The sequence below is a fragment of the Anomaloglossus baeobatrachus genome, chromosome 3, assembly GCF_048569485.1.
Source record: "Anomaloglossus baeobatrachus isolate aAnoBae1 chromosome 3, aAnoBae1.hap1, whole genome shotgun sequence".
In the NCBI taxonomy this organism is placed as follows: domain Eukaryota; kingdom Metazoa; phylum Chordata; class Amphibia; order Anura; family Aromobatidae; genus Anomaloglossus; species Anomaloglossus baeobatrachus.
The window spans coordinates 54,015,569-54,041,537 of NC_134355.1; the positions used below are offsets into that span (position 1 = coordinate 54,015,569).

Here is a 25,969-nt window from a genome sequence, read left to right on the forward strand (position 1 = left end):
TTAGACTTTTACACTAGAGCGAAATAGACAAAGCAATATATTAGGAGAGGGTGTGTGTGACTATATAGAGCTTGGATGACCTGCTGGAGTCTACCTGTGCGGCTGTCAGAGCAAAGAGGTTCTGCAGAGGAAGCTGAGCAGACTGTCTGAAGGCCCATCTTGGATAGTGTGGACTGCATGTCCTATTACTGGGGCCCAACATGGATGAGAGCGGTGGCATTGAGCTACTGAAAAGACAAAGGCGATTTCCATCTATAAAAGTAAGTGTTATATATATTTACAGTGTATATATATATATATATATATATATATATATATATATATATATATAAAAATAAATATATATATATATATATATATATATATATATATATATATATAAAAATAGGGTCGTTACTCTCGTTACACATTATCGGGGCAATTGATATCAGACATACACAATTATTTTGGATAGTATGATAAAATGGGCAAAGATATTACTTATGGGTATTTAATTGTATTGTTAGTATTTAACCCTTTTGTCTTTCATTTTTTTTATTGTCTATATGTTTTGTGTTGACTCTATTGGAGTCGTAACTTTTTTTTCTTCCTTTGTCATGTAAGTGCTTCCCCCCTTCTTGTTTTTTTGGATGGGTTGTATTTCCCAGTAGCTTAATTTTGATTTTTACCAAACTTATTAACAAACTTTTATTAACTCTTTATGGGAGAGAATATAAACAAATAGAAAATTTGCCCCATACTGTTTTTTTTTAATTTTTACGCTATTCACTGCGCTGCATAAATATAGTCTCAACTTTATTCTGTGGGTCAGTATGGATATGGCGATACCTATTTTATATAGTTTCATTAGTATTGTACTATTACTACTTTAAGAAAACAATTATTTTACAAGTCCCCATTTTTTGAGATCTATAACATTCACAATTTTCCCTCAGTGGCATTGTATGATTATTTATTTTTGCATAACATGATGTAGTTTTCATTTGTGCCATTTTGTGGTACATGTCACTTTTTGATCACACTTATTTAACTCCTTGAGAGGCAAAAAGAACAAAAAAATAGCAATTCTATTTTTTTTAAAACATTTTTTAATACCACTGGGATTGTTTTTAAACTTGATTTGTTTTACAGAGTTTATCATGCAGTGTGATTGACCACGTTATTCTTCGGATAGACATGATTACGCTGATAGCCTTTTTATTTGTTTGTTTTATATTTTTCGACTTTTTCCACAAGAAAAATCACTTAAAAAAACAAACACTTTTTTGAATCATTCTATTATAAGAGCCCTATCTTTTTCATTTTTCTGTTTACAGAACTATATGAAGGCTTTTTTGTGGGTAATGAGCTGTAGTTCTTACTGGTACCATTTTAGAATACATGGAACTTTTTGATAATTTTTTTATTTAGTTTTTTCTTTAGCCAGGATTAACAAAATGAACAGTTATAGTAAAGTTTTTAATTTCTTTAAAGTGCACCAACCACCAGGATTTTCCTATATAAACTAAAGCCAGTGCTATACTGGCGCTATCATACTGATTCTATACATACCGTTAGTTGTGAGATCGGATGTATAGTTTCAGAAACATAGGCAAGTAAAGTTACCTGAAATGTACAGCTTTTTGATTGGCAGCAGCTGCCGAATAGCTAATATATGGGTAGGGTTTTGTTATCTATTCCCGCCCCTCTCTGCTGCCTGGCCTCTGTAGATGCTAAATTGTATGGGCACCTTCTAGGTATGAGTCATTTTTGTCATGTGATAGGGGCATGTTCGAAATGCAGCATCTACCAAAGCCAGGCAACAGACAGTGGCGGGAATAGATAGAAAAACCCGACCCACTTATTACATATTTATATTTTAGCCCGATATATATGCTTTTAAAAAATGTCCCTTAATGTGTCCATATTTCATATAATAATAATAATAATAATAATAAAAAAATATATTATCACTTTTACATGAGATTTATTAGTGTTTGAAAGCTTTATTTATCTGGTTTTCATAATGCAATATATTTTACAACCTTCTTTTTTTCAGACTGATGGAAAAGATGAGTTATTTGTTCCTGAAGAAGACAACAGTTTATATTTTACATACTCTGGAGCTCCGAACGTCCTAGAAGTAAAAGAACTATGTTACCAGGTAAACATCTAGTCACTGATTTCTATAGTATTGACATATTGCATAATCTAATTTCTATTTCTGGAAAGGGGTTGAAATTTTACAAAATCACAACCTATACACTCAAGGAAAATCTGCAGCATAATGACTTGACTTGCTGTGAAAGTTTGAAATCATCAGATTAGCTTGTAACATTTGACAATGAAATCTGCAATATTTATATGTCACAAAAGGTTGGTACATAAAATGAGAATAATGGGACTAAAGTAAAATATGTGTAACTTGGTTAACAACTGGCTACATAATAGGAAATTAAGGGTGGTTAATAATGAAACACACTCAGATTGGCTCACAGTTAACAGTGGGGTACCAAAGGGATCAGTATTGGGCCCTCTTCTTTTTAAACTATTTATTAATGACCTTGTAGAGTGCATACAGAGTAGAATTTCAATATTTTCAGATTACACTAAACTCTGCAGGTTAATCAACACAGAGGAGGATAATTTAATATTACAGAACGATTGATGTAAGCTGGAGACTTGGGCTGAGAGATGGCAATTAAGTTTAATGTAGATAAATGTAAATATGGGGCTAATCTGCAGGTTAATAGCGTTCCAAAACCTGCACAAAACCAGCACTTAGACCCCCACTGCTGGTAGGAAAATAACTTTAATTCTCCCAGTAGTGTTTGGCTTACAGTCAGCTAGCGTGGGTTCAGTCACCGCTGTGTATGGAGAGCAGTAGCTGTAACAGCGCCCCCTGCACTGATTCCTGGCAGGGAGATACTAAGTGCCTGCTTCGGGCAGGTTTGAAATGTTATTAACTTGCAGACTAACTCCATATCTGCAGGTTAATAGTGATTTTTTAATGTGTCAGGTTTGTTTAATCATAATTACAGAGGCAGGTTCTTTACTGTAAGAGTAGTGAAGCTATGGAACTCTCTGCCACATGATGTTGTAATGGTCAATTCACTACTAAAATTCAAGAGAGGCCTGGATGCATTTCTTGAAAAATGCAATCATAAAGGTTATGGGCACTGGATTCTGTGATGTGACGTTGATCCAGGGAACTAGTCTGATTGCCGTATGTGGAATTGGGAAGGAATTTTTCCCTAATTTTGAGCTTACTGTCTGCCCCATCGAGTTTTTCCTTTACTCAGGATCCACATTTTATGTTATAGATTGATCCTGATGGACATAAGTCGACCTTCAATCTTAAAAACTAGGATATATAAAAATGCAGGATTTATTGTGTTTTTTTGCCTTTGCGGATTTTATTTTATATTTTTTTTTTCTAACATTGCAGTTTTATTACAGATATCCCCCATTGGTAGCACTTTTAAATTAACAAATTCAAATAACAATCACATCACTTTTTTTTAACATTTTAAACTACGGTACTTTGGAAAATTATTTTCATTTGAATATGTTAAAATGTTTTATTATTATTTCAAAGTAATTAATTATTATTATTATTCCTCCCTAAGGTGAATTTAAATGCTCAGATTCCTTGGTATGAGAAGTTGGCAGAATTTAAAATGCCCTGGAAATGGAATGAAGGTGCCCAGACATCAGCCATGACTAACCTAAATTTGAAAGTCACCAGTGGGCAAATGTTGGCAGTCATCGGGAACTCAGGTAGGTCATCTGATACTTATAAATACTCTACGGCAGCATCAAGAAGAGTTATCTGCTGCAAAGTAGCACATAGATTAGTTTAAAGGCTCGCTCACACTAGTATACAGTGTGTCCACCCATATCCTGTCCACCGCCATTAACTTGAGAATGATGGCAATAGGAATAGAAGTGGTGTCTAGGTATAGTAAAGTAGCCATGCGCTACGCAATTAAACCACCTATAGCGCCACCTGGTGGAAAACAATGGAGTTAGCATTTTTATCTAGAAAACGGAACGAGATAGAGAAAAAAAGTGAATTACAAAGCTGTAGGGCATCATCATTTCAATATGAATCGACACCTTGCATACAGAAATGCTATGATTAGAATGTGTAAAACTCACAAGGCTGAGGACGTGAAGTGATACGTCATGGAGACCTTCCTACAAGTCATTGGGTTGGTGGCTGCGTGGAGTGGACTCCACACTCACCTGACCTGACCCCATTGGACTTCTTTCTGTGAGGTCACATCAAACAGCAGGTGTATGCGACCCTTCCACCAACATTGCAGGACCTACGACGACGTATCACAGATGCTTGTGCAAACGTGTCACCTACCATATTACACAACGTGCAGCAAGATACAGTATGCTGTCCAGAGGCCAGATGTGCATTGCAGCTGACGGTGGCCACTTTGAGCATTAAAGTTAAATGAGCGCCATATGCGTGACCAGCATTCAATGTTTTGGGGGGGGTCATGGGTTTCATATCATAGCATTTCTGTATGCAAGGTGTCGATTAGTATTGAATTGATGATGCCCTACAATTTTTTAATTCACTTTTTTTCTCTATCTCATTCCGTTTTCAAGATAAAAATGCTAACTTCGTTGTTTTCCACCAGGCGATGCTATAGGTGGTTTCATTGCATAGCGCATGGCTACTTTACTATACCTAGACACCACTTCTATGCCTATAGCTGCCGCCGTTCTCAAGTTAATGGCGGTGGACAGGATATGGTGGACACACTGTATAATTTGGACAAGTGCTATCTAATGTTTTATTGGATAGTACTTGCTTCAATGCTATGCTATGGAGCAGTGCTGACTAGTGTTTTTTTCTCATGCTGAGACAGCATGAGAAAAAAATTGCTGCATGGTGCTGTCACAAGGAGGCTTTTGCAAGCATTGCATGTCATAGTGGTGTCAGGATCTGTGGGAACTCCAGATTCTTGCACTCTGTCTTCTAACTTCTCTGATGTTTGTGATGATTGCAAGGAGACTCGGGCATTGACCCACAGACTTGTAATTCATCGGCAGGCTAGCAAGAGTTAATCTCTGCTGATCTGCTTGTTAATCTCCTTTAGTCACATGCTATGAGAGAACATGTAATACTCTTTCCCCTCCTATATATACTGGCTGGACACTTCAATTAGTGCCAGCTATAGCTTGTCTATACTGGTCTGGAGAGGTGGTTTGATCAAGACTTACTGGTGGTTTTAGTACTTTATTGTTGTGAACTGTTGTGGTGTGAACCCTTGTTGCTGCTTTACTTCTCTTGCTTTTGTCCTTGGTTTGTTACTGTGAGTTTTGTTGTTTTCCCTATCTGTTTAAATCTGTGTTGCCTTCACACTCCTGCCCCTTTCTTCCCTGGGAGGATAAGGGTGACAAATTAGCTCTGGTCAGGAGAGTAGCCAAGCACTCAAGCATCTCCACCATTAGGGGTAACTCTGAGGACAAGGATAGCCTAAGGTCTTCTAACATGATGGACAGTATTGGAGCCCCTTGTCACTTGCTATCCTGCAGTCACATCATGACAGTTGTGATTGGCAGCTTATATTGGACGTCGTACACCAATTCAAGTCAATGGGTGCGTGCCAAACATCATATCATCCTAGTGCAGTCCAATATACGCTAAGACAGACAATGGAGAATATGGGGAAATTAAGCTCTTCATCTTCTCCACACTTGTGATCCGAGTCTCGCATGCGAAAGAATTTAGAGAACTGTGAATGACACTTGGCTCAGCGCTCGCAGCTGGGTGTCGTTCACATAATGCATTCAAGAGAATCATTGGATGCTAACACTAGTGTGAGCGAGCACCAAAGGGGATTTACGGACAATCTACAAACAGGGTTTATATAAACCTCACCCAAAAGTAGAATTCCAGCAAGACATAAACAATCCAGTTACCAACCAGAATTTTGGTAGGAACGCATATGGTACGTTGGTGTTACAGAGGTGATCAATGATTTTAGAGAACAAAATCTAAGTAATATGGAGTTTTGTTGGATTCATTCGGAATCACCATAGTGTCTACATTTTCAGGAAATGCCCTCCACTCTATTGTCTGACTTTTCAGGTTGTGGAAGGACAACATTATTGGACATCATCACATGTAAAGATGAAGGAGGAAAGATTAAGTCGGGTCAAGTCCTTATTAATGGGAAGCTGATCACCAAGCAGTTGGTAAAGAAGAATGTAGCTCATGTCCAGCAGGACGATCAACTGTTACCGCATCTGACAGTTCGGGAAACGTTGTCATTTATCGCAAAACTCCGACTTCCAAGATCATATTCAGAACAGCAGCGGCAAAAACGGGTGAGGGAAATATTTATTTTTTTTAGACAGACAGACAGATAGATAAATAGATCTATAGATAGACAGATAGATAAATAGATAGATAGATAGACAGATAGATAAATAGATATATAGACAGATAGATAGATAGATAGATAGATAGATAGATAGATAGATAGATAGATAGATAGATAGATAATAAGATTTGATTGTTCCGATTTTTTAATTGGGATTTTTAATTGTTTTGCAAAAAAAGGTTGAAGACGTCATAGCAGAACTCCGATTGCGACAATGTGCAAACACGAAAGTAGGAAATGCATACACACGGGGAGTATCTGGTGGAGAAAGGAGAAGAGTGAGCATTGCTGTTCAACTTCTGTGGAATCCCGGTAAGATGCCTGAAAGTATCTTCTATATAATAGAAGTACTGCACGATAGAGAGACTTATAGATACATACAATTTTTCAAAAGTTTGGTTTCTATATTATTTTTGGATCGTAGAATGAGTCATCAGTGATTTCACCTGACTGTAGAATGAGTCATCAGTGATTTCACCTGACTGTAGAATGAGTTATCAGTGATTTCACCTGACTGTAGAATGAGTCATCAGTGATTTCACCTGACTGTAGAATGAGTCATAAGTGATTTCACCTGACTGTACAATGAGTCATCAATGATTTCACCTAACTGTAGAATGTGTCATCAGTGATTTCACCTGACTATATAATGAGTCATCAGTGATTTCACCTGACTGTATAATGAGTCATCAGTGATTTCACCTAACTGTAGAATGTGTCAACAGTGATTTCACCTAACTGTAGAATGTGTCAACAGTGATTTCACCTGACTGTAGAATGAGTCATCAGTGATTTCACCTGACTGTAGAATGAGTCATCAGTGATTTCACCTGACTGTAGAATGAGTCATCAGTGATTTCACCTGACTGTACAATGAGTCATCAATGATTTCACCTAACTATAGAATGTGTCATCAGTGATTTCACCTGACTATATAATGAGTCATCAGTGATTTCACCTTACTGTAGAATGAGTGATCAGTGATTTCACCGGACTGTATAATGAGTCATCAGTGATTTCAACTGACTGTAGAATGAATCATCAGTGATTTCACCTGACTGTAGAATGAGTTATCAGTGATTTCACCTGACTGTAGAATGAGTCATCAGTGATTTCACCTGACTGTAGAATGAGTCATCAATGATTTCACCTAACTGTAGAATGTGTCATCAGTGATTTCACCTGACTATATAATGAGTCATCAGTGATTTCACCTGACTGTAGAATGAGTCATCAGTGATTTCACCTGACTGTAGAATGAGTGATCAGTGATTTCACCTGACTGTATAATGAGTCATCAGTGATTTCACCTGATTGTAGAATGAGTCATCAGTGATGTCACCTGACTATATAATGAGTCATCCGTGATTTCACCTGACTGTAGAATGAGTCATCAGTGATTTCACCTGAGTGAGAATCTAACCTTTTTTCTCTGTTTTTCTAAACCTTCTTCTAAACTGTTTTTTGGACATTCGAAAGTTCAACTTTGATGTGGTCATAAATCAGCTTAGAAGGTTGTTCAGGAGAAGGTGATATGTCCAAGTGTTACAGGCTGGTTACAGCCATCAGATGAGTTCACTGACAGATTGACTGTTAACTCATTCTGCAGTCTGCAATGTGCAGTGATACATTGAAGAAGCCAAACCATCTAAAATGCTTAATCAAATCTTTTTGCAAGACAGCATAATGTAAAATATTTACCTGTCCAGAATTTGTCTAATATCAGTTTACACATGTTGTGTGCAGGTATTCTGATACTTGATGAGCCCACCTCTGGGTTGGATAGCTTTACAGCACATAACCTCGTGATCACCTTGTCCCGGCTGGCTCGGGGAAATCGAATGGTTTTATTATCCATCCACCAACCTAGATCTGACATATTCCAGCTCTTCGATTTAGTTCTTCTGCTATCATCCGGTTCCACTATCTACTCTGGAACAGCAAAAGACATGGTTCAGTACTTCTCCTCTATAGGACACCCCTGTCCCCGATATAGTAACCCTGCAGATTTCTATGGTAAGTACTTCAAATTACAGTCATAAATAGATAAATATGAGAAAAATTGATATTTGTTCTACTCCAACTTCTATGTGGGGGCGCGGGGTAGTAGTTATGGGGGAGAGTTGACTCCAGACACCCTGGCATGCTACATAAAAGACATGGTCCTGGCTGGGTGTGTGGACTTTCATTGTGGGAGTAGGGCGTTTGCCAGTAGTGTCACAGGAGAGCCTTGTACTCCCCCTTGGGGAAAGCCAGCTCTGTTCACATATCAGTCCTCCTTGTCCCTTTACCTTCAGGCTTTGTTGTCAAAGTCCGGTCCTCTGAACCCTTCACGATATCGCAATTCAGTCTCCTTTTCCTTTTGCTGCCATAGGTCACCCATTGCTTATGGCCTTGATGACCTACAGACAATATGTCTGTTTCTGCCAAGCGCTGGGTCTTCACTAACTTTTTAGAAGGGAACTGTCTCTTTCCCTATAAGCTAACCCCTCCCATTATGGGCTAGTCCCAATATTTAACTGTCTCTGAACCTACTCACTTTCTGTTGCTTGACAAAACTCAACCCCCTAATAGGACAGTGTACAACATTATAAATGAAAACATTATAGCATGTTTAATCACAATTCACATTACACTACATGATAATACAGTACGGGATTGGTGTCTTCGGGGAAAGGAACGCGACAGCAACCAGTCCACCTCTTGCACAAGGGCCCCGGTCTTTCCGTGTCCACCATTGACTGATGGGTTATAGTCAGTGTCGGACTGACTACCGGAGGAACCTCTAGTAATACCAGGCCTGGCCATGGTTACCTGCAGTGAACTCTGGAGCTCTCACAAGCTCAAGAGTGCAGCCTTGACTAAATTCGGGATTTGCAGGACTGAACCGTGAGCACTGACTGATTCCCCGGCGATTGCGGTTCAGTTCATGGCAGCTGCGGACAGGCCGTGCTGAACTCTGAAGCTGTCACCTGAGCTTCAGCCTGGCCTGTCCACAGCTGTAACATGAACTGAACCGTAATCGCCGTGGAATCATTCGGTGCTCGCGATTCAGTCCTGCAAACCCTGAGTTTAGTCCAGGCTGCACTCCGGAGCTCAGGTGAGAGCTCCAGAGTTCAGTGCAGGTAACCACAGCCAGGACTGATATTACTGGAGGTTCCTCCGGTAGGCAGTCCAATTCTGGTTATAGTCCGTTCAAAGCACAGACAGGAAATCTTTATACTCTGTGCTTTGAACGGACTGTAGCAGGATGTAATGAACTGGGGGACACATAACCACATGTAACAGCTGAGAAACAAAGCAGAATTTTAACAGCAAGTAAATTATGAAGTTTCTTAATTTCTCATAGGCTTTACAATATGTTAAAAATCTATGTGTCAAGAAAACACCTTTACTTTTTTTGGCTCAACATATACCAATGTGGGTAAGGAAATAAGCTCCTGTTTTAAAACAAAAACAACCACATGATTTTGTTATTCTGTGTTGTAGATGTCTATGCCATATGTGTCTGTATGTACCACCTTTCAGTGGTTGTAATGTGTATTACAGCCTTTTACTAGCATTTTACCTAATTATTTTGAAAGGTACAGCTTTGGCATAAAGAAACAAAAGCTATAAAGGTAGTATTATTTAAGAAAAAAAAAATTGATATTATTTCCTACAAGTGACCCCGACTTTCCTACAATACACCCTTAGATATGTTCTGAAGATTTCGAAAGAAGCGATCAAACCCTCCTCTACATGATGCTCATGCGGTTACATAGAACTTTATGATCACTTTTCTGCTGCTGCTTTCACTCATAATTTGGTTGGCAATATGACCTGGATAATCGATATGTGCCTGGAATAGTAGAAATAAATCAAAGTATATTGAAGTTCATTAATGAAATAAAAAATCGGTAAAGTGATGATCACTTTATAAAAACCAGTTAGCGTATATTATAGATGGATAAATCATTTATTCTTTTTCTTGTCAGTGGATCTCACCAGCATCAACTATCGAACCAAAGAGGAAGAAATGGAAACATTGGAGAGGACAAAATCACTATCAGAGACTTTCTGGGATAAAGTAAAAGACTCTGATGATTTCCTTTGGAAAGTTAACGATGGAAATAGGGAACTTCCAACTAGTGAGGCAAGGTATGTGTCTACAAGAGTATCAGATGATATACCGCAAAGAGTATGATTCTGAGTAGGTGAACATCGGCGTTGACTCAATGGATGGGGTTCACACGTTGCGGCCACGGTGCCATATTGCGCCATTCAGCCCAGAACTGTCCATTTGCCTAAATTTTTCTTGAGAATCCAGCAAGTTTTGCATTGAAACAAACAAAAAATACAGTTCTAAAACTTTGTTTTAAAGGGAAGCTATCGTCATAAAATTACGTATGGTTTAAACCAGGATTTCGTGTTATATGTTATTATTTTTGGCAATGTTTTTTTTCCATATCACAATCTGTAATAAAAATAAAAAATAGAAATCTTGCAATTTTGTCACTGGCCACTGGACCTATTTTAGATACTAACTTCCTGTTGTTTTAGGAAACAACACATGTACATAGCCACAATGAACAGACACTGGTGATATCTTTTAAATTGAAGCAACTAAGGAGTGTGTGCAAAGGTCGTTGTGGAGGGAGGGAGAGCTGTGATGTCACCGGTTGTGATTGATGTATCCTGTGTTATCAGCTATGTATAGAGGTGTTACCTGCCACTATATTCCTGCCTCTGCTGATAAGGAGACTGCTGTAAACTCATCCTGAAAATACAGGAAGCATGAGTTTTCATAAAAGGAAAAAAAAACAAAACAATGATCCATATAAAAATGGAAATATTTCATATTTTACTTTTTAATAAAGTTTGTGATATGGAAAAAATGGCAAAAAATTGTGAAAAATTAAAACAAAAAATACGTTATACCTTGTTTTTTAGCTTCAATTCAAAATGTTTTTTACAGCACAGTTTTGTTCTATTTCAGTCTTAAGTTTTTTTTTTACAATCCTCCTAAAGTAAAGGAGCCCTTCTTAATCAGGGTCAAACTTTGGCACTCGAGCCCCATAACCAATCAGCACCCAACGTCTGTCTCCCCGCCTTCAGACATTTGAGCAGGATGTGAGTGCAGCGCTGACTTCCTGCTCAAATGTCTGAAGGCGGGATGAAGGAAGCTGGCAATGATTGGTCGCGAGGCTCACATGTCAAAACAATGCCCATACTCGCCTCCGGTGCGGCTGCTCTTCCAACGACGTCTGAAATCTCGTTCCCGTGGCTCATGTGACATTGTTATGATGCATGTGCCCCACGACCAATCATTGCCAGCTTCCTTCATGCTGCCTTCAGCGCTGTGCTCACATCCTGCTCAAATATCTGAAGGCAGGGAGACAGACATTGAGTGCTGATTGGTTGCAGGGCTCGCGTGTCAATGTCACGTGGGCCCTGGGAACCTGACTTCAGACATCTCTGAAACCACGGCCGCAAGGGAGGTGAGTACAGGCTTATTTATTTTTATGGGGACTAACAAGGATAATGAGTTAATTATTTAATTAAATTAATTATCCACATACTGCTGGTGAAATTACTCACATCTGATGAGAAATTCATGTCAGTGGCACCTTTAGAATATATTTACTTAGAAAATTGGTGATATGTTCAATACTTATTTTTCCCCCTGTCTAAAATTTTTGAGTAACACAATTTAATTTTGCTACAAGGCTTCTGCTGTATAAGGAATCCTGGTAAGAATCTACCTAGGAGGAATCATGAAATGTATCTCAAAATAAGGATCTTTATATTGTTCTCTTCTGTCTTTTTTTGTCAGTGTTAACTTGCTATCCACTCCTTTCGAGAAGGCTATCAAGATAGATGCAAATGAAGTTGAAGAGTTGCCGAAAGGTCTTCATCAATTTGGAGTATTATTAAAGTAAGTTCTACTAATAAGAAATATACCAATAAATTCCAAATTTTCACCTAATTTTCCTGACTGCATTTTATTGGCAAAATATCAGATAGTCTTTGGTCACCCTTCACTCCTACAGATTTTCGCCCTTACTTTTTTTTTACATTGGTTAAAGAGGACCTGTCATCATTTGCCATAAATATGGATTTTTTTTTACCTTGTGTTCCTGAATCTGACCTTGTTTATTTTTTGTTCATATATCTCGCCATTCCTAAAATATGTGTGTCGCCCTGGGCAAGCCAGGGGACACAGGTCACAACATCACCACACCCCACACTCCAGGTAGGCACATCACAGCTAACCAGAAATCCTTGTTGCCTTCCTCCAGAGGCTGATGATTCACACCAGGGGGTGGGCCAGGCGGTTGGCTCCGCCCACCAAGGAGATCACAGCTCTGGAGGCGGGAAGTACCAGGCACTCTAGTCAGGGAGGAGGAAGTAGAAGGAGTGGAGGAGTAGCCCGGAGGGGGCGAGAGTAAACAACTAAGCGAAAGCAAAGAAAGAAAAAGGAGTAAAGGGGGAAAGCAAGAGTGGTGACAGTGAGAGGAAAGCCTGAAGGTCCAGCTTTGTGTAGGGCCAGAACAGCAAGGTCAGCGACGGCGGTGACTGTCCGGAGGGGGACCGTTTGGAAGTTCCTGGAAGGACCCCGTTGGCTGTGTGCCCGGTGGTCTGGAGCAGTGTTCCGAAGGACAGTCAGCACCAGGGTAGGGGCCTCTCGGACCCCGGCAAGGCTAGGAGTCGCCAAATTTGCCGAATCCGTCAGTGAAGGGGACGTAGATCCCCCAGCAACCAAGTCCCGATTGACGGCAACAGCCCAACCTGAAGCAGAGAGACACCGCCACCGCCAAGGCACCAGTTTCTCAGGGCCAGCGCCTGCAGGCAAAGTGTAGAGCTCCTCCGGCCCAGATTGCAGTCGGGGAGCGGGTAACCGGAGGGAATCCACCGCTACCATCAGTCAAACTTAGGTGCAAGGAAGAGGGACATCACCGTCACCTACCGGGAGTGCAGGTGCAGCCGTCTGTGGGACCGTCCTACCAGCTGTTTGGTTTACCGTACAAACTGTGTCCATGTCTCAGGCTGAGTGAGTACCACAGTGCCGCAAGGCACAGCGCTGCCCCCGCGTCCCTGCGCCCACCAGGCCCCGCACCTCACCACCCATCACCGGGCCCCGGGATCACCAACCCCTACCCACGGAGGGGCAACACAACACCTGGCTGCTCCCCATCACCATCCCCGGGACCCTCGAATTGAGCAGCGGTGGTGAAATCACCACAACCGTGTGTGGCGTCACGAACTATAACAATCCCCCACACCCAACCACAAATCCCCTTTCACTCACGGGCGAGGAGTGTCGCTCGAGGAACCCCGGGATCCGGCCCACAGCTCGAGCCACCACTGAGCAGCTGCCGGACCCGAGCAGAAGGGGTGAGCGTAGTGTGCCGACACCCTCCTCCCCGCCCGCGACATATGGACTGCTGTCCTCTGTATATACATAAAACTGGGGGTGGTCATTAAGACTGCCATAGAGAAGCTTGTGGACCACGTCCACTTGGCTAAATAGACTACGTTTATATATAGGGGAAAAGGGGCTTTAATTTGGGATTATAGAGCTGTAGGATCAAGAAAAAAAACGATGCCACATTAGAGAGAACATTGTATACATTTGATGTATATCGATATGTTCCAATAGGTTACTTTTCACCAATCCATAAAACATAGACTTCAATGATAAGTGATTGGCCTCTTAAGGCCCCGTCATATGCTACGAAATATCAAACGATATGTCGTTGGGGTCACGTCGTTAGTGACGCACATCCGGCATCGTTTGACATATCGTAGCGTGTGACAGCTACGAGCGACTGTGAACGAGCAAAAATACTCACCTTATCGTTGTTCGTTGACACGTCACTCATTTTCAAAAAATCAATCGTCCTTCTGCGCGCCGGTTGTTCATTGTACCTGAGGCAGCACACATCGCTCCGTGTGACACCCCGGGAACGATGAACTGCAGCTTACCTGCGGCCGCCGGCAATGCGGAAGGAAGGAGGTGGGCAGGATGTTACGTCCCGCTCATCTCCACCCCTCCGCTTCTATTGGGCAGCTGCTGTGTGACGTCGCTGTGACGCCGAATGTCCCTCCCCCTTCAGCAAGAAGATGTTCGCCACCCACAGCGAGGTCGTTCGGGAGGTAAGTACGTGTGACGGGGGTTACCGACTTTGTGTGACACGGGCAACAATTTGCCTGTAACGCACAAACGATGGGGGCGGGTGCGATCGCTCATGCGAACGCACGATAAATCGACGCGTGTAAACCTGCCTTTAGACTATGTGCACACGCTGCAGATTTAGTGGAGAAATTTTCTGCACCAGATCTGCATGTTGTGGCGAAAAACCGCATCAAAATCGGACACTGTTTTGGTGCAGTTTTTGATGCGTTTTTTTGGGCCACCAAGAAAGTTAATGAATTGAAGTCAATGAGTGAAAAAATACTGCTAGACCTGACCAATAATTGACATGCTGTAGATTTCTCTGCATCAAAATCTGCACCAAAACTGCACGGAAAAAAAAACCCACATCATGTGCACAGCAAATCTAAAACCTCATAGACTTTGCTGGCTTTAGGAGAAGTAAAAAAAACTGCATCAAAAACCACAGCATGTGCACAGTGCCTACATGTGGTTGTCTGCTGGAAGACACTGTGGCCCCCAGGGGCCATTTATTGTGTCAGAGCCTTGTCCTACCCAACATCTTATGGCACTCTGGTGGGCCCCTCCATCTCTGGTCAAAATAAACCATTCTCCCTCACCGTTGACAGGGATCGGGACAACTATAGACTTTCAATACAGAGTTTTCTTTTGTTCTTCTTATTCGAGTTCTGGAACAGACCAGTCACATCGATGTTCAATGTTATTGATATTCCCGATATATTAATGTATACGCTAATGCTATTATTAGGTAATAATAAATGTATTGGGGTTGTCTTGTTTTCCGCAGCCGCCATGTTTCTAATGACTTCCGGGATCTAACCACTTTACTTATCCATGGCGTTGAGGCCCTGTTAATGGCACTATTAATTGGATTCTTATATTATGGGCAAGGAGGAAGCCGTCTCTCTATACAAGACACAATTGCATTACTTTTCATGAAAGGGTCACTAACTCCTTTTGCCGTTGTCTTAGATGTAGTTGCCAAATGTAAGTATTTTACTTTCTTTTACCGTAATTATTTGTATTATCTCTATTCATATATTCATAGATTAAGATTTACCTCCTTTTAAATATTTTTAGATTTTTTTTTTTTTTACAATCTCAATACTTTCAAATGACTTTTATATGCTTTAGCCCTTAGTATGTGCTACTGATCAGTGGGGGCAGGCTCCTGGAACTCCCAAGTGTGACCTAAAGGCGTGGTCTACTACTCAGCATTAGTGGCCATGTAGCGCCCTGGACTAGCCAGGTCGTCACAGGTAACACACACACACCTCCACCCCTGGATAGTTACATTAGCTGAACACAAAATCCTTGTTGCCTCCCTCCAGGGTCTGATGTCCACACCAGGTGGGGCGGAGCCAGGGTGGTTGGCCCCACCCACCGAGGAGTTCACAGGCCTGGAGGCGGGAAAAGTGAGAGATCAGTCTTGGAGGTCAAAGTGTGAGGAGTGATCACTGGAGTGTCTGGGTTCGTGGCCCAGGCACTGACAGCAAGGTTGGCAGACGGTGGTGGTCGTCTGCAGGAGTGGTGGATCAACACAGAACCATAGGACCGGGGTCGGGCGTTGGCCCGCCGGTACCGACCGGGGAGTGAAGTGAAGCCAGCACACACAGGCAGGGCCATCGGACCCTGACCAGGCTTGGAGCCGCCGACAACAGTCAAATCCGAATGTGACTGGAACCCAAGGGGTTTCCTAACAGCTAAAGTCCCGATTGAAGGCAACCGTCTGCACCGTGAGGGTATACAGCCACCGCCAACGGCTAGAGACCCAAGGGCCAGTGGGCACAACGGGCTCCTCCGGCACCCATACACCGGGGAGCGGACTACCATTGGGAAGCCACAGTAGTCAAATCAGAACACAAAGGTGCAGAGAGAGACAGCCACCATCCCCTGTCCAGGGAGAGATACAGCAGCCGGCTGCGGGACCCGTCCATCCAGCCATTTGGCTTACCGGAGACTTTGTGTCTCATTTGCTGAGTGATTACACCCGTGCCATCTGGCACTGCGCCGCGCTGTCCCTGCAACCCTGCACCTCACCGACCCGGCCTTCTAGTCACAACACCGGGCCCCGGGACCACCAACCCCTACCCATGGAGGAGGAAAACAACATCCCAGCTGCTCCCTACCATCGCTCCCGGGATCCCCGTCACCAGCAGCGGTGGTGCCCATCTTCACCACAACCCGTGGGTGGCGTCACGGACTAAATCCCCAAGCCAAATCACTCCTCTTTTCAATCACGGGCGAGGAGCGCCGCTCGAGTCCCCGGATCCGGCCCACCGCTCGAGCCACCGAGCAGCAGCAGCCGCAGCGCCGGACCCGAGCGTTAGCGAGCGCGTCCCCTCCGCCCGCGACAACTTGGCGTCATGAACAGGATAGAACCAATCTACTTACCAGTAGAAGTGCGCCTTGCAGTCCCCGCCGGCGGCGTCCAGCCGAAAAATTTGAAGCGCCGCCATCTTTGGCGCGAAGATTTCTTGCTCAAGCGTCTTCCCCGAGCAGGGAAGGCGCGAAAGCGAAGCCCCGCCCCCAACAAGCGGAAGTGCTAGAAAGAACCAAGGGGGGGGGCAGGTGAAAGTCTGCCTAATGTAGCCAAGGCTATAAAAAGCGGGGACGCCAGGACTCTGCAAAATATCCCATTCCTGGAGGTCGAGCAAGCAGAATGTCTGTCCCGTACAGCAGGCCCACACCCGGAACAGCGGCGTGGGTGGAAACTCGGGTGACACAGTTAAGCCACAGGCTGCAGGCCCAGCTCCAGCTCCTGGTGCAAGAATGGGAGGCTGGAATGGTGGAAGTAGTGATGTCCGTACAGGCCCGTGAGGCGAAAGCAGAATCAGAGGAGCGGGTGAGTGACCCACGCCCCTGTGTCCTGGAGGGACCGGTCGCTGCCGCCGAGGGGCCCGGTCTGCCGTCGCTCAGCCAGCTGCGTTCCCTGCTGCCCATATTGGTCAGTGCCACCCCGCCGGTCGGCCCGCTGCGCCCGCACCCGACCACAGACAACATCACTCCCGCCTGCGAAGATCCACCCGCAGGCGCTGCCCGTGGACGACAGCTTGCCCGACCGACATCGATCCCGCTCCCCTGGAGACATCCCTTCTCTTTCACGGCTTGGGAGTCCAGTGGCTGTGTCACGTCAGAGATCAGACTCCGAAGCCCAAAATGAGAGGAGATTAAAATGAATAAAATACAATTTGGACTTTGAGATGATGAAATCAAAATAATGTTGCAATTTTTTTAAAAAAAAATAAATCTGTATAATATTTGCTAATTAGAAACACATTTTGCTTTAATATATATATTATTTTCATTCAGGTCATTCAGAGAGAGCGATGCTTTTCCATGAATTGGAAGATGGATTATATTCTGTTACCCCATATTTTTTTGCTAAGGTAATTGTATTATTAAAGGTATTATAAAACAGATATATCCCCAAATAGCCTGATCTTCCTATAGTATTTCCAAAATTAGATGAGCAATTGGGCTCAATGTTATTATTATTATTTATTATTAATATTATTATTATAGCGTCATTTATTCCATAGCGCTTTACAAGTGAAAAGGGTATACATAAAAACAAGTACAACAATCATGAATAGTACAAAAACAGACTGGTACAGGAGGAGACAGGACCCTGCCCCCGAGGGCTCACAGTCTACAGGGGATGGGTGACGGTACAGGAGGAGAGAGGGCCATGCCCGATAGGGCTCAGAGTCTACAGGAGGAGAGAGGACCCTGCCCCCGAGGGCTCACAGTCTACAGGGGATGGGTGATGGTACAGGAGGAGAGAGGACCCTGCCCACGAGGGCTTAGAGTCTACAGGAGGACAGAGGACCATGCCCGTGAGGGCTCACAGACTACAGGGAATGGGTGAGGACACAATTGGTGAGGGCAGAGCTAGTTGTGCAGTAGTGAACTGGTCTGAGGGTTATTGTAAGATGTAGGCTTGTCGTAAGAGGTGGGTCAGGTTCCTTTTGAAGGTTTCCACAGGAGGCGAGAGTCTGATATGTTGGGGTAGAGCATTCCAGAGTATGGGGGAGGTGCAAGAGAAATCTTGGATGCGACTGTAGGAAGAAGAGATATGAGGGGAGTAGAGAAGGAGATCTTGTGAGGATCTGAAGTTGAGTGCAGATACGTCCCAGGAGACTAGGTCACAGATGTATGGAGGACATAGGTTGTGGATGGTTTTGTATGTCCTGGTTAGTGTTTTCAACTGGAGTTTTTGGGCAATGGGAAGCCAGTGAAGGAATTGGCAGAGTGGAGAAGAGAGGGAATAGCGAGGGGAGAGGTGGATTAATTGGGCCGCAGAGTTTAGGATAGGTTGGAGGGGTGCAAGAGTGTTGAAAGGGAGACCACAGAGCAGGAGGTTGCAGTAGTCAAGGCAGGAGATGATGAGGGCATGCACTAGTGTTGTTGCAGATTCTTGGTTAAGGAATGCACGTATCCAGGAGATATTTTTGAGTTGTGATGTTTTTGTTAATGGGAACGTTAATGCTGATATTCTATTTTGAAGATTGAAATAAAATTATATGAAAAAATATGGTTACAATTTTTTTTTAAATTTCATTTAATTTTTGTTTTTCTTTTGTCAGGTCATTGGAGAGCTCCCAGAGCACATCGCCTTTGTAGTTTTCTATAGCGTTCCTATATATTGGCTGGCAAATCTCAACCCAGGGGTGGATAGCTTCTTCTTAAACTTCTTGCTGATGTGGCTTGTGGTGTATTGTAGTCGTTGCATGGCTTTGTGGATGTCGGCTCTGCTCCCTACATTACAGATCTCTTCTTTCATGAGCAATGCCATCTATACCGCTTCCTATCTGACCGGGGGATTCATGATCAGGCTGGATACTCTTTGGGAAGGTAGGTTGACGAAGGAGAAAAAAAATTGACAGAATTCATTGTTTAGTGTTACTATTTAATACAACCCAATACAATGTTTTAAGACTTCCATGATAGTCTACTTTAAGCAAGAAAGATTATTACGAATGAAGGATGAAAATTAGCGATTTTTAAATATTCTGATAATTCCTGAGGGATTTTAAGATCTCTGCTTGTAGTTAATGAATGGGATATTAAATTTTATCATTCAACTGATTAGTGCATGTTGAATGGGGAGAGTGTAGGGCACAGGGGCTTCAAGACTGTCCCTCAGGCTAAGTGGTCCCTAGCTATCCCTTATCTCAGTTACCATTGAAGGTGAGGATATCTGAGCCGCTACCCTTGCCCTGCTGCTGACCAGCCCTGATCTTATACCCCGCTCCCCCAACCCCAGGGAAGTCTGGTACAGGAGTGTGATAACATCAACAGAGATAGACAAACAGAGGAAACCAAAACTCTACCTCACAGCATGCTCACACAGAGCTATAAGACAATAAAGGCATAGGAGGAAAAGAAGAGCAGGGAGGAAACAAGAGAATGGGTTTCTCCACAGCAAAACCAAGCACAAAGCAACACAATTACCAGTAGGACTGGGACACAACATCATACAGACCAACACAGCATAAGTGTATAGTTGGAATGGGAAGACATCTTAAAAAGGCAGAGATTAAATCTGATAGGTTTGCAATAACATGTAATCCTAAAGGTAACCAGCAGGCTAGTAGAGGTTAAGTCTTGCTCTCCTGACCATTAACGAGCACATAGCTGGTCGACACTCGAGCCTGACTGTGTAACTTAGAAACAGCAGAGAACCTAAAGTGTGGAGTGTCAGAATTTGTAGTGTGAACAATGTCTAATGCCGCCATGACACTCGACGAGTTTTGAGCAAAGCTCCGTGTGACAATTAGTCAGTGCTACATCCCTTTAAAAGCCATGGTTCGGTACATGGTTCAGTAAGTAGCTGCTTTTGGGATTGCAGATCACTGCAACTAAATCCCACTCAAGTTTAGGGACTCTGTTTCAATCCTAAGCGCTCCCACCACCAAAAGCATGAAGTCTTGCTTGGTAAAGAAAAATAAGAGGATACAATGGCCTTTCAGCCAGCTGATTGGTGGAGTTGCCAAGAGTTAGGGGTACTTTGCACGTTGCGACATCGCTAGCCGATGCAGCTGGTCCAGCGCGATAGCACCCGCCCCCTTCGCACATGCGATATCTTGTGATTGCTGCCGTAGCGAACATTATCGCTACGGCAGCATCATACGCACATACCTGGTCGGTGACGTCGCGGTGATTGTAGAACAATCCCTCCTTCAAGGGGGAGGTGCGTTCGGCGTCACCGCGACGTCACTAATCGGCCGACCAATAAAAGCGGAGGGGCGGAGATGAGCGGGACATAACATCCCGCCCACTTTCTTCATTCCGCGTTGCCGTCGGGACGCAGGTAAGGTGATGTTTGTCGCTCCAGCGGCATCACACACAGCGATGTGTGACGCCGCTGGAGCGACAAACAACATCGTACCTGCAGCAGGAGCGACATTATGAAAATGAACGACGTGACACAGATCACCGATTTTTGACTGTTTCACGCTCATTCATCGCCGCGCCTAGGATTTACACATTGCGTTGTCGCTACCGGCGCCGGATGTGCGTCACAATAACCGTGACCCCGACAATATTTCGGTAGCGATGTCGCAACGTGCAAAGTACCCCTTAGACCCCGGTCAACCTGATAGTGATGGGTCACTCTAAGGAAATGTCATCAATCTTGTAGTTCCCGAAAACACCTTCAACAAAGGACAAATGTCCTGATTTATCTAGACTGGCACTTCGCCTCTCAGTTTTGATGAAACCTCTGCTAGAGTAGATGCATGAAATTCATCAATGAATTTAGCTGTTGAGTGCCAGAGTCAGAAAGGTACCAAATTCAGGGACTAGAGTACATTTCTATATTAATTTACAAACCTTTTGTTGCATGACTTTTGATGAATTTCTCACTTGGTCACACTCCTCCCTAATAAACTTTACTCAGATATCAAAAATTTGGTGGAGCTGGCAGTCAGTAGTAAAAAAATGCCCAAATTTGTGTAAATCTATGCTCACCTTTAATTTTGCAAAAATGTTGTGACCTTTCAACAAGTTTTACATCGGAATTCTGTTTAAAAATGATGAATTGAGGTGTAAAGTTCCACAACAAAACAGATGAACCCATGATTTGTGGCAACATTGCAGAATTACTTTTGCAAAATTATTTATTTCAATGGGGAAAAGGGCCTAGTGACGGGTGCACCTCTGCCAACGCTTTTTTCTTACACAAGAACAAAGAGTAAGATATTCTAAAATCCAAAATGTCCAACTCTTTCCTCCATGGATGACGGTTGGTAAGAGGTCCCTATGTTGGCACTAATGTGACTTTGTGTTAACATAGGACCATATAGGAGTAATGAAACCTATAACAAAAAAATAAAAAATGCAAACACTAGGTAATTTTTTTATTATGGGAAATATTAAGATCATGTAAATATAGAGTATAAACCATATTTACCTTGGCTTCTTTGTTTCTGCAGTGCCATTTGGGATCTCCTTTGTCTCTTTTCTCCGTTGGGGTTTTGCAGGACTCATGCAAGTTCAGTTTACAGACATGACATATCAAATCGAAGTCCGGAACTTCACTATCAATATTCCTGGGGAACTGGTAAGACTTCAGCTTATTCACAGTTTCACAAAATCGATAGTGGATTCATTCTAACATGTAATATAATAAACTATGACCAAGTTGATGGCGTGAACCCCTGAGCTCAGCTATTGGCTGCAGTGTTGTCAATGTGACGTCAACGTTGCGGACAATATCAGTGTCATGCTAGATACGGGGAAGTACCAAGCAAACGGCGAAAAGGAAGGAAAGGGAAACGCTGTGTCTAGGGAAATGGACGATGGGGACCTCTGACCAAACCTACTTCTGGTCCCTGGGGTCCCTCACCACCCTAGATAGGTTACACACCTATGTGCCAAGCCGGATACCTGTCCCTAGTTATCCCTAGTGCTGGGCCCTAAATAGAGAATGGATGGGATGAGCTCTTTGTCAACCCCATTAAACACTAGAGAAGACAAAAGGAGGACACACAGGGGGAAAATGCATGAACTGCTTATCTACAGATGACAAAGGTAGAAGTTCAGCAAAGTGTTTAGCAACGATACCACAAAGGAGTACGAGCTACCTACTTGCAACCAAGGCTTGAATGAACTGAAAATATCACCAGCACTAGTCCAATGAAGGAAAGGGTATTTAAGCACCATCATAATGCTGATGATCAGCTGCTAGGTTGAAGGTGAGCTCCTGCTGGGTCCAAAAGATTGAGAGATGAATCCAGCAGGAAAGCTACCTATACCAATGAATACTGACAGCAGGAACAATGGAAAGTCAAAGAACATTCTGCACAGCCAAATGCTGTGTCCTTCTATGGCCAGAAACCACATGACTGTCTGTCACCATCAGACAATGGGAGCAGCAATGGAGATTCAGTGCTGGACCTGGGGAGGGTGATGAAAGCGCAGCTTTTTTTTTTAACAAATTGTAGCTGGGGACAGAAGTTTTCAGAGACCAGAAGATCTCTCTAATATTGAGAAGGCATACGGCAATGTATTAATGTCAGAAGGACTATGGCGTCTATAGAACCGTTTATAGAATCTCCTCATGTACAGCTCTCAGAACCTCCATAAAAATTTGGAAGATGTAGTTTGAGAAGTGTCCAAATTAAGGGTGTAGTACCTCTAAAGCTAGTATTAGAGAATCATACATATGAAAGAAACAGCTGTTCTCTACTGGTGTAGAGGGAGCTGGGATGCCAACGGTCTAGAAATTCCAGGAGAGTCCGCCAAACTAACACATTTTTTTGCCTTGGCTTCCATTAATTTTTTAGAAGCTGAAGAAACTTCTACAGATTATTTTGACTGTAATATCATCATTTAATAATTTACAGTGAATGCAGCTGATGTTTTAATTTCAAAATTATGGGCTGTAGACATATCATACTTTTAATCATAATGATTTAATATGGTTTTCCAATGTCTCTGTAAAAATATTGTCTGTGATTTTTTGATAACCTGTCCTGACAGTGCGCAGTGTGTGCACTGTCAGGATTCTCCGTTGCCTGTGGTAAGAGTGGGTGGACATGTGACTGTAGATATGGGATTTACATACATGAGGTCACATGCTGACCAGATTTGTGAGTTTTTCCCGACATCACTCTATGTGACTGCAGACTTGTGAATCCTCACAGTGTGGACAGTACGCACTGTGAGGTTTGAGAGGTTTGCAGTCACATAGAGTGATGCACATTCCGATTAGATATGTCTGGCTTCTGACCATTAATTTATATTGAGTCAACATGCACAAGTCTATTCAGCATGTGACCTCATGTATGTAAATCCCATATTTGCAGTCACATGCCCACCCACTCTCACCACCAGCAATGGAAAATCCTAACAGTGCACACACTGCGCAAGCCAGGACAACACCTTTAAGCCATCCACAAATGATTAATTAATTTAGGAATTTCAGTTTTTTACACTAAACCAACATTGTGATGTGTAATCTTTAATAACAATTCCTATCTTATTACTTGGACAGATTATCCAAAGCTTGGACTCGGACAAGTACCCACTGTACGCCTCGTTTCTCGTACTTATTGGCATCGTTGCTGGTTTTCTTGTACTGTATTACATATCCCTCAGGTTTGTTAAACAAAAATCAAGCCAAGATTGGTAATTCTCCATCATGAATGGACCACCCCCGAGGGCACAACAGCATTGTTGTATGGTGATATTGGGATAAACTATGGGTTAGTTACCTCTCTCATCATCTTCTCATTCATTTACTGTAATAAGGCGAAAAGAAACTGGAAGAAACAAAAGCATAACTAGGGTTTGACCTAAATAACAACCAGAGGAGCGATGAGGGATGGTGCTCACCTTAAAGCATATATGAGAGAAAGGCTGCTGCAGAAAACCACTGTGGAATATATCAAACCAAAGGAGATGGACAGGTTGAAAGATTCAATGACGAATGTAGGACTCAGGACATATTGAAGTGGGGCTTTATTAATGTAAAATCTGGAAAAAAAACAATCCTAATTTTGTTATGATGTTACTCAATGAGGGCAGGGGGATAATCATTCAAGCCACTGCCTGATTGAACTATATCCGGTTGGGATGCACATTTACAAATAAAACTTCAGGTTGATTGGACTTGGTGATTGGAAAAACATGGCTACTTCCATTCCAAAAACAACTTCAGGATTCTTCGTGGTCGGAGATGAGAGTGGGTGGGCATGTGACTGCAAATATGTGATTTACATACATGACGTCGCATGCCGACTAGACTTGCTCATCTTCACTCAATATAAATAGATTGAGAGGAGCTGGACATGTCTAGTCGGAATGTTGGCTTTTTTTGTGTGGCCAAGCATAATCAGTGGCCAGGTGTAATTCTGATTTGGAAGAAATCAGACCCCTTTTTTAACTTTGGACAGCCCCTTAAAGTTATGAGTGTTTTTATTCTATTAGAACATTCTAGTGTTGGCACAGACCCCTCCTGATGGGTTATAGTAATCAGACACACATAGCCTTAGGGGTACTTTGCATGTTGCGACATCGCTACTGCGATATCGTCGGGGTCAAATCGAAAGTGATGCACATCCAGCGCCGGTAACGATGTTGCAACGTGTAAAGCCTAGATGCACCGATAAACGATCGCAAAAGCGTCGTAAATCGGTTATCTGTGTAGTGTCGGACATTTTCATAATGTCGCACCGATAGGTGGTACGATGTTGTTCCTCGTTCCTGCAGCAGCACACATCGCTGTGTGTGAAGCCGCAGGAGCGAGGAACATCTCCTTACCTGCCTCCACCGGCTATGCGGAAGGAAGGAGGTGGGCGGGATGTTTCTATTGGCTGCCTGCCGTGTGACGTCGCTGTGACGCCGCACGACCCGCCCCCTTAGGAAGGAGGCGGGTAGGTGCGTGTGAAGCTGCCGTAGCGATAATGTTCGCTACGGCAGCTATCACAAGATATTGCATGTGCGACGGGGGCGGGTACTATCATGCTCAGCATCGCTAGCATCGGTTAGTGATGTCGCAGCGAGCAAAGTGCCCCTTAGTCCTACTACTTGAATTGATGATATTTTATAAGAACTATTTAAAACATAAAAATTCTAGTAATTTTTAAATTTAGTTCATCAACATTAACTTCCCCATTCTTAAAAATTACCAAATTTTGTCTAAAGAATGTCAGTGTGGCATTTGAAAAAAAAGATGGAAATGTTTGATTTGTCATAGTTTTCCTGACTAAATTAGTTAGTAAAAATATAAATAAAATTGAAAAATGTTGGCTTCTCCATATTTTGAAATGCAAAATATTATGTTTGACAATCATTTTTCATTCTAAAATGTTAATGTTGAATTTATAATGAAGACATTTGTGTAGATAGCTAAATAATTTAAGTGTACAAGTCTGTTATAAGCCCCTGGAGGGCCGAACAATTCACATTTGTT

The 25,969-nt window shown here is 42.8% G+C and overlaps 1 protein-coding gene across 1 annotated transcript; it reads left to right on the forward strand.

The window, feature by feature from the left end:
* Window positions 1–144: 144 nt before the first annotated feature.
* On the forward strand, window positions 145–25,969 carry ABCG8 (ATP binding cassette subfamily G member 8). Its single transcript, XM_075338015.1, has 13 exons — window positions 145–260; window positions 2,039–2,143; window positions 3,609–3,759; window positions 6,095–6,333; window positions 6,569–6,701; window positions 8,136–8,405; window positions 10,367–10,529; window positions 12,205–12,306; window positions 15,335–15,534; window positions 17,860–17,936; window positions 19,137–19,404; window positions 21,987–22,114; window positions 24,050–25,969. The coding sequence occupies exons 1-13, from the start codon at window positions 201–203 to the stop codon at window positions 24,185–24,187; spliced, it is 2,034 nt and encodes a 677-aa protein (XP_075194130.1). The 5' UTR covers window positions 145–200; the 3' UTR covers window positions 24,188–25,969.